Raw genomic sequence first — 11,315 nt, 5'->3', positions numbered from 1 at the left:
CAGCCCCATTGAGCTTTTCACTAAAATATGCAATGAGACACTTATCTTGCATCAAAACAACTCCAATACTAATCCCAGAGGCATCACATTCAATCTCAAAAGTTTTAGTGAACTCAAGTAAAAGCAAAAATGGAGCAAAATATAACCTATCTTTAAGCATTTTAAAGGCATTTTCTTGTGCATTACCCCATTTAAACCCCATGTTTTTTTTTTTTATCACTTCAATTAAAGGTGTAGAATGGTAGCCACTTTTTATCACCGGGTTTCATTCTTATTCGATGGTAGCCACTTTTTAAATCAATTTTAGAAAAGATGCAAGAGCCATGAAGTTGATCTAACATGTCATCTAGTCTAGGGATAGGATGGCAATACTTTACAGTGATTTTATTGATGGCTCTATAGTCCACGCACATCCTCTATGATCCATCTTTCTTTGGTAACAATAGCATAGGTACTGCACATAGACTCATGCTCTCTCTCATATGCCCCTTGGCTAGCAGTTCCTCAACTTGTCTTTGAAGTTCTTTAGTCTCCCCAGGGCTGCTTTTATAGGCCATACAGTTGGGAATCGTAGCCCTGGGGATGAAGTCAATTTGATGTTCAATTCCTCTAATCGGTGGCAAACCATTGGGCATGTCTACAAGAAAGACATCCTTGTATTCATGCAGTAAAGAAACAACAGTACTAGGCAAGGAAGAGGTGAGTTTGTTAGCGCTCAAATATGCTTCCTTGTACATGAGTAAAACTAGAGGTCTTTGTGCATAAAAAGCTTTCTTACACTTTTTATTTTGCATACAAACTCACTTTTTCCTCTCTCGCTGTTTTTCCCTCATTTTTACAATTCTTTTTGTTTTTTTGTTTTTTTGTTTTTCTAATTTTAGCTCCTCTCATGCCCTCATTTTCTCTTCTCTTTCTATTTTTTTTTTCAATGCTCTCTACATCTCCTTTTGTTTTATTCTCAACCTCTTTTTTGTTTTTCCCACCACTTGCTCTTTTCAATCTCACTTGATCTTCACACATTTGCTTAGGAGTCAATGGTACAAGGGTCACACTCCTCCCATCGTTTATAAAGGAATACTTATTCTTGAACCCATCATGAGTGACATGTCGATCATATTGCCACGACATGCCCAATACGATGCGACTACCATGCATAGGGACCACATCACATAGAATCTCATCAGAATATTTTCCAATTGAAAATACAATCAGCATTTGCTTATTCACTCTAACCTCCCCACACTCATTCAACCACTAAAGTTTGTAAGACCAAGGATGTTTTATGCATTGCAACCCCAACTTATCTACTAATGTGGTACTAGCTACGTTAGTGTAGCTCCCTCCATCGATGATCATGCTACACACCTTATCATGGATGTAACATCGAGTATGAAATATATTCTCACATTGCTCCTCATTTTCATCTTTCACCATATGCATGTTTAAAGCACTCCTAGTTACTATTTCCTCACCATGGATAGCATACTCAACATCACTAGACTCTTCTAGTGAAGGCATGGACTCATGATCACTCTTTTCATCATCAGTATCAACAGTACCATCATCTCTCATAATTATTGCTCTTTTATTTGGGCATTGTGGCACAATATGGCAAGTCCCCAACACCTAAAACACTTGGTATTTCTATACCTACTAGGTCAATAATAAGTTGTACCTTTTCCATGGCTGCCCACTTTGTCTTTGCCTTTCTCCTTCTTTTCCTTGGATTTGGAAACAACCCTTTCTTCTTTTGATTTCCCCCAATTCGGTTTCCATGTGGAATGGGAAGCCGAAGTTGTTGTAGAATGCTTGTTTCCACCCTTGTGTTTAAGTTGCCTCTTCACTTTCATTGTCATATGCACCATGTCCTCTAACTCCACATAGTGCTGTAGCTCCACTATGTTAGTGATTTCCCGGTTCAACTCGCATAAGAATTGTGCCATCGTAGCTTCTCTATCTTCCTCAATATTTCCTCAAATCATTGCCATATCCTTCTCCTTATGGTAGTCCTCTACACTTTTGGTACCTTGGACGCTTTGAAGGCGTTGGTGTAAGTCTCGGTAGTAGTGGTTTGGTACAAATCGCTTCCTTATCACCATCTTCATTTCATCCCACATCTCAATAGGCCTTTCCATGTCTCTACGCCTACCAAGAAGAATTTGATCCCACCATACCAGTGCATAGTCAATGAATTCCATAGCTGCCAATTTCACCTTTGTTTCTTCGGAGTAGTTATGACACTCAAAATTGAGCTCAACCTTCCTCTCCCCTTCAAGGTGTACATCCGAGCTACTTTTCCATGGAAAAGGAGGGATCCTCATTTTGATGCTTCCGATGTTTCTATCAATGTTATCTTGACCCCTTGGCTCCCATCAAGGTTGTCGTTCTTGCCTAGCACCTCGATAAGAAATTCTGCCCATACCGTCATGTTCGTTATCACATGCTTCATTGCTACCTATATCATGTTCAAATTCATCAATTAGAGGAGTATGTGGCCTTCACCACCTTTCATTAGATTGCCCTCTTCTCAGTGCATCAATTGCAGCATCTTGTCTATCCAATCTATCTCTAAACTCCCCAAAAACCGTATTGAGTCTTTCAAACTTTTGTTTATGAATTGCAAGGCGAATAATGAGTCTTGTGGAGGGTTCTCATTCTCACTATGCTGGCTAGAAATTTCAGCACCAACCACCTTTCTACTCATGATTTCAAACATTCAAAAAGGATATTAGAGAGAGAAAAAATTCCCCACTTACTCCCTTACGTGTTTACCCTCAAACAATGACACTCAACGCTTGTGTTTTGACACTTTTTTTTTTTTTGCTTTTTCCTTTTTATAGGCTCACACACTCGTGCGTCTTACCACTCTGGATTTCTCTTTTAGTTCTTTAATGAACTAATCCCAAAAAAACCAATAGTTCAACCAAACATAGCAATTGAATCAATGAGTTAGAAACAAGATATCAATGAAAATAACAGTAGAACAACTAAATTAGGACACAAAATAACGAATGAAAGACAAAAAGAAGTCAAGAAAACAATAAAGATGCAAACGAAATAAGAAGAAATTCAATGGAAGAAAATAACCAACTTGACAGAGGATATAATCAAACACGAATCAGAATAATTAATCAAATAGATTTTAGAATGGACTAAGATAAAGCCAAAGGAGAATCCAAGTTAAGTGCAGCCACAGATTGCACAAACCTTCAAGTTGCTACCTCCTCTTTCTTTTTTGAATGCAAAATATAGCCTTTTCTCGTTTTTTTTTTTAACGCACAAAATGGCTTTTTTTTTGGTGTGCTATAATCGACCTTGCTGTGTTTCTTGCAATTTCCAGCCACAAAAGATTCAATCTTGATAATGGAGGATATTAAAGAAGAGATGAAAAATTTTGGAAACAAGAAAACAGGATTAGTAGATCGGATGATAGAAGAATATGAAATAAGGATAAATGATTATAAGATAAAAAAAATTTTGAAAGCAAACAAACAAAATAAGATAGAAAAAACTTGATTTGTACCAAGGCTCTAATACCAAATGATGTGAAACCCCAAGAATGAACATCCAAAGGCCCCAAATCAGATTTATCAAAACCCCAAACCCAAAATAAGATTCAATATGGTAGTGGATCCTTGACCTATTACTTTATGTGAAGCACAAACCAAGAATATAAAATTAATGGATGAATGCCACAAAGGTAGCACCTTTGATAAGTTCGGTGAAAGTTCAATGAAGAACTTGAAGAGAAATACACCTCAGTTAGAATTGTATTCTGCCAAAAATATTCCTTTTTAAATACAACAGAGAGTTGATTACCTATATAAAATAAAAGAAACCCATGACATCAGCTCGGCTGATAAAAATAGGCTATGACATCAATCTGGCCAATAAAATAGCCCCACATAATTTTAAGCATGCCAAGTCATTTAATGAAACATGTGCAAGTCACATGCTACGTGCCATGTCATTTAATGAAAGATGTGCAAGTCACATGCCATGCTTAATGGACACAATTGGCCCACTATTTAGCCCATACTTTAATTAAAACAATAAAAATTACCCAAACAGCCCCTATTGGTTTAAGGTTCCAGTATCACATGTTTACAGACTTTTACCATCTTAGGCTCTTCAAGAAAGTCCTTTTCTTTAGTTTCCATGGCCCCCATTGACTCTTGCTCAAGCAACTTCTTAATTAGTCCTTCCGTAGCCTCCTTGACCTTTTTAGCTATAGCTCTTGTGATGGGTCCACTTGGCATATGTAGATCATCCTGCGCAATCAGAGCTTGTTGGTTCATATTAAATGGCAAATTTAGATGTTGTATACCGATGCCCTACGTATAGTTCTTATGTCATATGCCATGCAAAGAAGGTCATTTTCATCTCTTATTCTCAAGCCTTCAGATTTCTTTAGCTGACTTTGAAAAAGCCAAATATGAAAAGCACCTAAAGAAGTGTGAATGGGGGTGAAAGAATGCGTAACTGGGTAACAAAGGGGCTTATTTGGCAACCCTAATGCATAGGATATGCCAACATGATATAAAAATGCAGAGAATTTTCATGGGTCCCATTACTAGGCCTGTAAGGTGGAATAGTCTACGCACCTTTCATGTTCAGGAGACGAGTGGGATCTTTTCAATTCATACCCATGACACATGGACTGAGTAATTCATAATTCATTTATAAGTAGTAAGGAGTTTAGAGGCAAATTGGGAAGTTTTTGGCAGCATGGAAAATAATCCATTTGATATACTCAGGTAGGCGTATCACCAGAATCTAGGGAGACTATTACAGGTGAAGTACCAGTAGGATTAACCCTCGGATTGCATACTTCAAGATTCACAGAGCTCAGAAGGTTCCTACCTCATCGGTAGAATCCCCGATGATGGATCAGTCCTAAATGAAAAAGGGAGATAAAATGTGGTCGGTCGGTTGGGGCAATATAATAATGACAAATATTCAAGTTGGTCAACTGGGGCATTTTGAGCATGTAAGGGTCAGTCGACCGAGACTCTATAAAATCAAGGATTAGCCCAATTTTTTGACCTCAAATTCATTTTAGAACTTTTGTAAGATTTTATCTTTTTAGCGAATCATTTTAAATGACAAATTTTAATCCCTAAGGTCGTTCTATGGATCTTGTTTGGTTCCCTACAGTCAGTCTATGGTTATTCTTAGCATCCATCCATATCATTCATGAAATGCATTATTACAAACCAAATTCTAAATGCATTTCAAATTAAATATAACATGTCTTCTTTTTCTTTTGCTTTACACTTCCCCATAGAATGTGCCAGATGATGAATTCTTTAAGTCCCTTATGGCTTCCATTTTTCCTTTACCGCATTTGCATGTTTAGATATAGACCTGTTCGACACTAAAAATGCACACATGAGACACTTGTTTTTTGTCAGCATCAAAACAGATATCGGACTCAAAAATTCAACAAGCCAACCTTTTAAAACTGGGCCAAAATGCAATAGCTGGTCGGATTAGCATACGATCTGATTGGCTTGACATAAGGTTAGTGGGCTAGGCCTTTTATGCATAAGAACGATCCGTCAGCTAGAGCAAAAGAAACGCTCAAATATTAAGGACAGTTGACCAAGGCATTTTAAACATGCAAAGGTCAATCGGCCGAGGTTAGTTAAAACATATGATCAACCCTTTGTGTACGAGTTTGAAATTATGCGTAGAGGATTTTATATGCAAATTTAGGTTCCCTAAGGTCAATCTAAGGTCTTTGAGCTTATTTATCCTATCATGCATGATATGCAATTATTACAGACCAAACTTAATGCAAACTACAATACACAATGGAAATGTCTTCAATTCTTGCTCTTCTTGTTGCCATCATGTAATGTGAGCTTTGAGTTTCTTTATGGCTTCCATTGTACCCCAACTTTTTGTGCCTTCTAAGAGAATATTATGTTCATGCACTAGATACACATGTATGATACTTTGGATTTGTCATAATTGAAACGGGATAGGATTCATAAGGTCAACAAATCATAACAAGCAGCAACATAAGATCCCTATGGCTTAGTTAGGAGTATCTCCTTTTTATGAAGGTCAATCTTTATCCAGACCTCCCATTTTCTATGGTGTAAATTACACCTTCTAGAAACAACGAATGAGGATATTCTTGAAGACTATGGATTATAAGGTAAGGAAAGTAATCACACATGGTCACTTGATTTCCACAAAAAATGTAGATAATAAAGAAGTCCCTAAAGAAGAAAAAGAATTGAATGACACAGACATAAAACAACTACAAATTAATTCTAGTGTAATGAATGCACTATATTGTGCCTTAGATGCCAACAAATTCAATAGAGTTATGGGTTGTAAATCGGTTAAGGAGATTTGGGACAAGTTAGAAGTTACCTATGAGGGAACCATAGATGTTATCGATAGTAGGATTGACATGCTCACCAGTGAGTATGAGGCCTTAAGATAAACATAGAAGAATCTATCACTAGTATGTATACTAGGTTCACTTATATAATAAATTCCCTTAATGCACTAGGTAAGAACTACTCTACCTATGAGATGATTAGGAAATTTCTTAGATGACTTCCTCCTATTTAGGAGCCTAAGGCCACTACCATAACTAAAGGTAGATATCTAAAAAATACATCCCTAGATAAACTTATAGGATTGCTTTTCATATACAAGATGGCGATAAATGAAAGAACCGCACAGGGTAGTAAACCAAAGAAGACAATAGCCCTAAAAGGCTCAAAGGAGAGTTCTAGTGAGGAAGAGGACAATGAGGTCGATGATGATGATCTAGCCTTATTCACTAGATGGTTAGGCAAAATCTTTAATACGAATAAAATATTTACTAGTAAATTTAGAGGGTTAAAAACAAATAAGGGTGAAACAAATAAGGGAGAAACAAAAAATGAACCCCCTACCTGTTATAACTGTAAGAAAGTAGGACATATAAAACTTGATTGTCCACAGATAATGAAAGACTCCAAGAACAAGAAAAAGAAAGCAATGAAAGCAACTTGGGATGATTGAAGCTCCAATGACTCTGAAAGTGAATCAAGTGATAATGAGATTTCTAACTTGTGCTTCATGGCAAGAGACAACGAGGTAAATTCCTATTCAACCTCATCTTATGAAACTAGTGATGAATGTTGTAGTGACTCATGTGAAATCATGCCTTCATTTAGGGAAATCCAAGCTAAACTATTTTTCTTTACATAAAAGATTCATAAAAGTGTCCAAGAGTAACATACCACTAAGAGAACAAAATAAAACTGTAATGAATCAACTAGAGTCATCAAAATCAGCTAAAAAAGAAAAATACTCAATTTTTGATAAACTCATGAGTAAAATAAACCAAATGTCTCAAGAGCTAGTTAAGTTACAAGTGAATGATAAAAGTGGGAAAGACTTAGAAATTTGTAGTCTTAAAAGTAAAAGTTGAGGATCAAACTAAAATCATCTACAACTTCACTAGAGGTGAAGAGAACTTTGAGAAACTTGTTGGAGCTCAAAGAATGTCCTTGTATAAAGAAGGAATAGAGTTGGAATTGGTGCATTCCCAAGCACAGCGAGGGGGGGGGGTGAATTGAGTATTTAAAAATTTATTCCTAGGTTTATTCGAATCAGAAGCAGTAATACACAACTTAGGGTCTGTCTATATAATTGTAAACTCAATCAAAACATGTATAACATATAATGAATCAGACATACAACATACATGTGCTGAAAATAAAAGTGCAAAAAATAAATTGTGAAAATATAAAGTACATGCACGATATGTAATTGGGGTTCAGCCGATACTGCCTACGTCCCCGCCTCCACTCACAAGCTCGAGGATTTCCACTATTGCTTACTTAACGGGTGGAGCGACACCATTTACAACCAGATCAAATTACACCAAGGTTGACCTAAACCTTTACACACTCTCCTTGCGGGGCGGAGAAGACCCTAACAACTGATCCTTAAAGGCTAGATCAACACCCCCTCAGGCCACGCCTAGAATACAACAGTGAATATCATATTTTTGTGCACAATTCTAATGTTTCTAAACACAAGCAGATTTGTACCAATATGCACATGCAATAATCAATGCACCTCAAATGGATGAGAACTATAAGCTTAGCGCAACTATGTGATATAACACTCAATGTAATGTCAATAAGCAATCAAGTGCAAGAGTGTATTGTCAAACTATCTTTGAAACAATATGTAGATATATATATTTATTAATCATAAGTAGGGTTTCAATGAATTCCAATAGTATGACAAAATATCTCAAAAAATGATTTTCGAAAATATTAAGCACAAGAGATATTTTATAAATCAAGCTTGTCAAAAATATTTGCTTCACAACACAAGACAAGATTAGGAGGCTTGCAATCAAAATGCAAAGACTCACAAGCTAGCAAGATTTCCCCACACAATAAATTTATGAACAAAATCTATGGGAAAACTTTCGGCTAAACTCTCAATCAAAAATCAATCAAGCAATCAAAACAATGAGAGTTTAAGCAGTAGTATGGAGTGTAGGATCACTTAGAATACTCTTACTCAAAAGGATTTTGCAATAGAATTATCTAGGAAGAGTATTTGGCTTAGCATGTGAAGAAAAGGCTCTCAAAAATTAAGAGGATTTTTCTTAATCGAAATTCCTAATCTTGGTTTAATTTGTGCAAATGAACTTATATATATAGACACTCTTAAAATTTTTACCATTAGAACATAGGGGATATTTTTAAAATTGTTTTAAAACATGTTTAACCCTAATAACCCCATTTTTTAACTTTAATAACCCACGATAAAAAAAGGCTAACTCGAGAGTTTCGGTCGCTTGAACAGACACATGAAGAAAAGTGCATTTTTGAAGTTCGGGTGCCCAGTAGTAGGTTTGGATAGCTAGTCGAGGCGATTTTCCAAACTGCTCAAGGTTCAGTTGCTTGACATATAGTTCGGTCTATCAAACTAGAAAATTCAGTTGCCCGAGGTGAAAATGAACGTGATGTTCGGGCGCCCGGGGTAGGTGAAAAAGTCTGTTAGTAAATGTTTGGTCAACTTAGAAGATTTAGTGCACTTTGGTTCGATCGCCCAACCCTCAGTCAACATTTTGAATTTTCACATGTTTGGTCGACCAAGGCGCTTTCAACACACAGGTTCTATTGACCATATAGGTCAGATCCTGTTTTGATTATGATAAATACCTTGGTACTTAATGTTTGATGAGTTTATGTGCAAGATCAATTGGAGGTTTCTATATAATGCACATGAACTTGAAGAAAACAAAGACTCGAAATATTTATCTGTTGTATTTCTATTTTAATTAGGTTTGTGATATTTAAGGCATTATGGTCTGTAATATTTAATGCATATCATGCATGATAGGGCTTAAGCTAAAAAAGGACCTAGACTGACCTTAGGTTCCTTATGCATGCATAAATGAATGCCCTATCTTAAGTTAATCATTACCTGAATAGGGAAAACATTTTAAAGAGAAAAAGATCAAAAATGTCGAAACTGGCATGTTTGGTCGACCGACCTTAGCTACACTAAGATTCTCAGTCAACCAAACTCCCATCAGGTCAACAAGTTGACCTCTCGATCGACCGACCAGATATATACAAGCAAGCCCTAGTCTGAACTTCCCTGGGTCAACAAGTTGACCGCTCGGTTGATCGACCAAGATTATATGGGCAACGCCCTGGTCGACCGAACCCCCATGTGGGAAATGCCAATTGCCTGATCGACCGAACTAGGTAGTTCAAATTGACCCTGTCAGCCGAACCACGTGGATTTAAAAAATCGCTTTTGGAATCCTCAAGATGGTCAACCATGTTTACAGTTCAATTTTTCCACGGTAGACCGATTTGGACACTATGGTAAACCGAGCCACTCGGGTTGTTGAATTTTTACCAAGAGTTAAACTGGGTTAACTTTAATTAAACTTACTTAATATTTTTCAAAAATATCCAACGTGTCCCCAACGACTATATTTTTTTCCAAATTCTATATATAGCCCTTCATTTACAAAAATTAAGCATGGATTAGGATTTGAGATTAGAAAAAGTTCTCTAAAAATATTTTTGTCCAAAATCTCTATATCTTCATACCACTTCAATCCTATTACAAAAATCTACCTCCTATACTCATATAGTCATTAATCTTGAGAGAAGGTAGTGTTCTTCATACTTTTTGTATAAGCTAAACTCTCCCTTGTTTATATTTGATTATGTGTTGATTTTTGGAGAGTTAGCTAAGGTTTTTCCCATAATATTTCATTCATAAATATTTAATTAGGAAAATCCCTTGTGTGGCTTAGGATCTTGCATCCTCATTGCAAGTTTTCATGAGCTTGATTTGTGTTTTGCTGGAAACATTTTTAGTAAGATTGAAAACCCTATTATCTACTGTGCTTGATATTTGAGAAATATTGTTTGAGATATCTATTAGGGTTATAGAAGGCTTATGATTAATCACATTACAAGTATGTTGGCTTGACATCAAAAGCCTCACTCTCACATACACACATTGATTTACATCATGTTTGAGAGTAATCACATCGGTTAATAAAATCTCACTTGAGCTTAATATCCTATCATATGTTAATGCATTATTTGGTTGAGCATATTGGTACACATCTGCTTAGATTAAGAAGCATATTTGGTTATACACAAAAATTTGTATTTCATTATTGTAATCCAAGCAAGGGCCTAAAGAGGGAGACTAGCCCTAGTAAATAGTTCCAGATTGGCTTTGACCCGGTTAGGAAAGCTAGGTGCACCATCCTATTAAGGTGTGTTTAGGTTGAGGTCAGCCCCGTTAGTTGACTTGGTTGTAACTGGTGCTGCTCCACCCTTTAAGTGTGCAATAGTGGTAATCCTTGTGCTTCTGAGCCAGGGTGGGGACGTAGGTAGTATTAGCTGAACTCCGATAAAATATCATGTGTGCATTTATTTTTCGCAAATTTATTTACTACATGTGTATGTTATATTGTGAATGTTGCGCAAGATTTATTTTCTACATATTAATCTTATCTGCACATTTGGGAATGCTTAGAAAGACCCCAGGTTGCGAAATAATATTGATATATATCTTACTTAACCTAGGAAAAAAAGTTTAAAATTCTAATTCACCCCTCCCCCTCTTGGGAATACACCAATCGTAACAATTGGTATCAGAGTCTCATTGCACTAGGCTTAACAACTTTTGTAAAAGATCGTAATGGCTCTCACTGGTGTATCCCTATTCAGAGCAAAATGATCACCTTCCAGTCCTCTATTATTTTGTGGTATAAATTACACCTAGTGGAAAATTTGAATGAG

The 11,315-nt window shown here is 36.3% G+C and overlaps 1 protein-coding gene across 1 annotated transcript; it reads right to left on the bottom strand.

Annotated features, from left to right (window-relative positions):
• Window positions 1-416: 416 nt before the first annotated feature.
• Window positions 417-1,943, bottom strand: LOC131151349 (uncharacterized). Its single transcript, XM_058102590.1, has 3 exons — window positions 1,863-1,943; window positions 1,006-1,254; window positions 417-728 (listed from the first exon to the last, which is right to left on the bottom strand). Exons 1-3 carry the CDS (start codon window positions 1,941-1,943, stop codon window positions 417-419), a joined length of 642 nt encoding a protein of 213 aa, XP_057958573.1.
• Between the last annotated feature and the right edge of the window lie 9,372 nt (window positions 1,944-11,315).

This window comes from Malania oleifera, chromosome 3 (genome assembly GCF_029873635.1).
Source record: "Malania oleifera isolate guangnan ecotype guangnan chromosome 3, ASM2987363v1, whole genome shotgun sequence".
In the NCBI taxonomy this organism is placed as follows: Eukaryota; Viridiplantae; Streptophyta; class Magnoliopsida; order Santalales; family Ximeniaceae; genus Malania; species Malania oleifera.
Note: the sequence above shows the minus strand (reverse complement) of the source record. Positions and strands in the feature narration are given on the sequence as shown.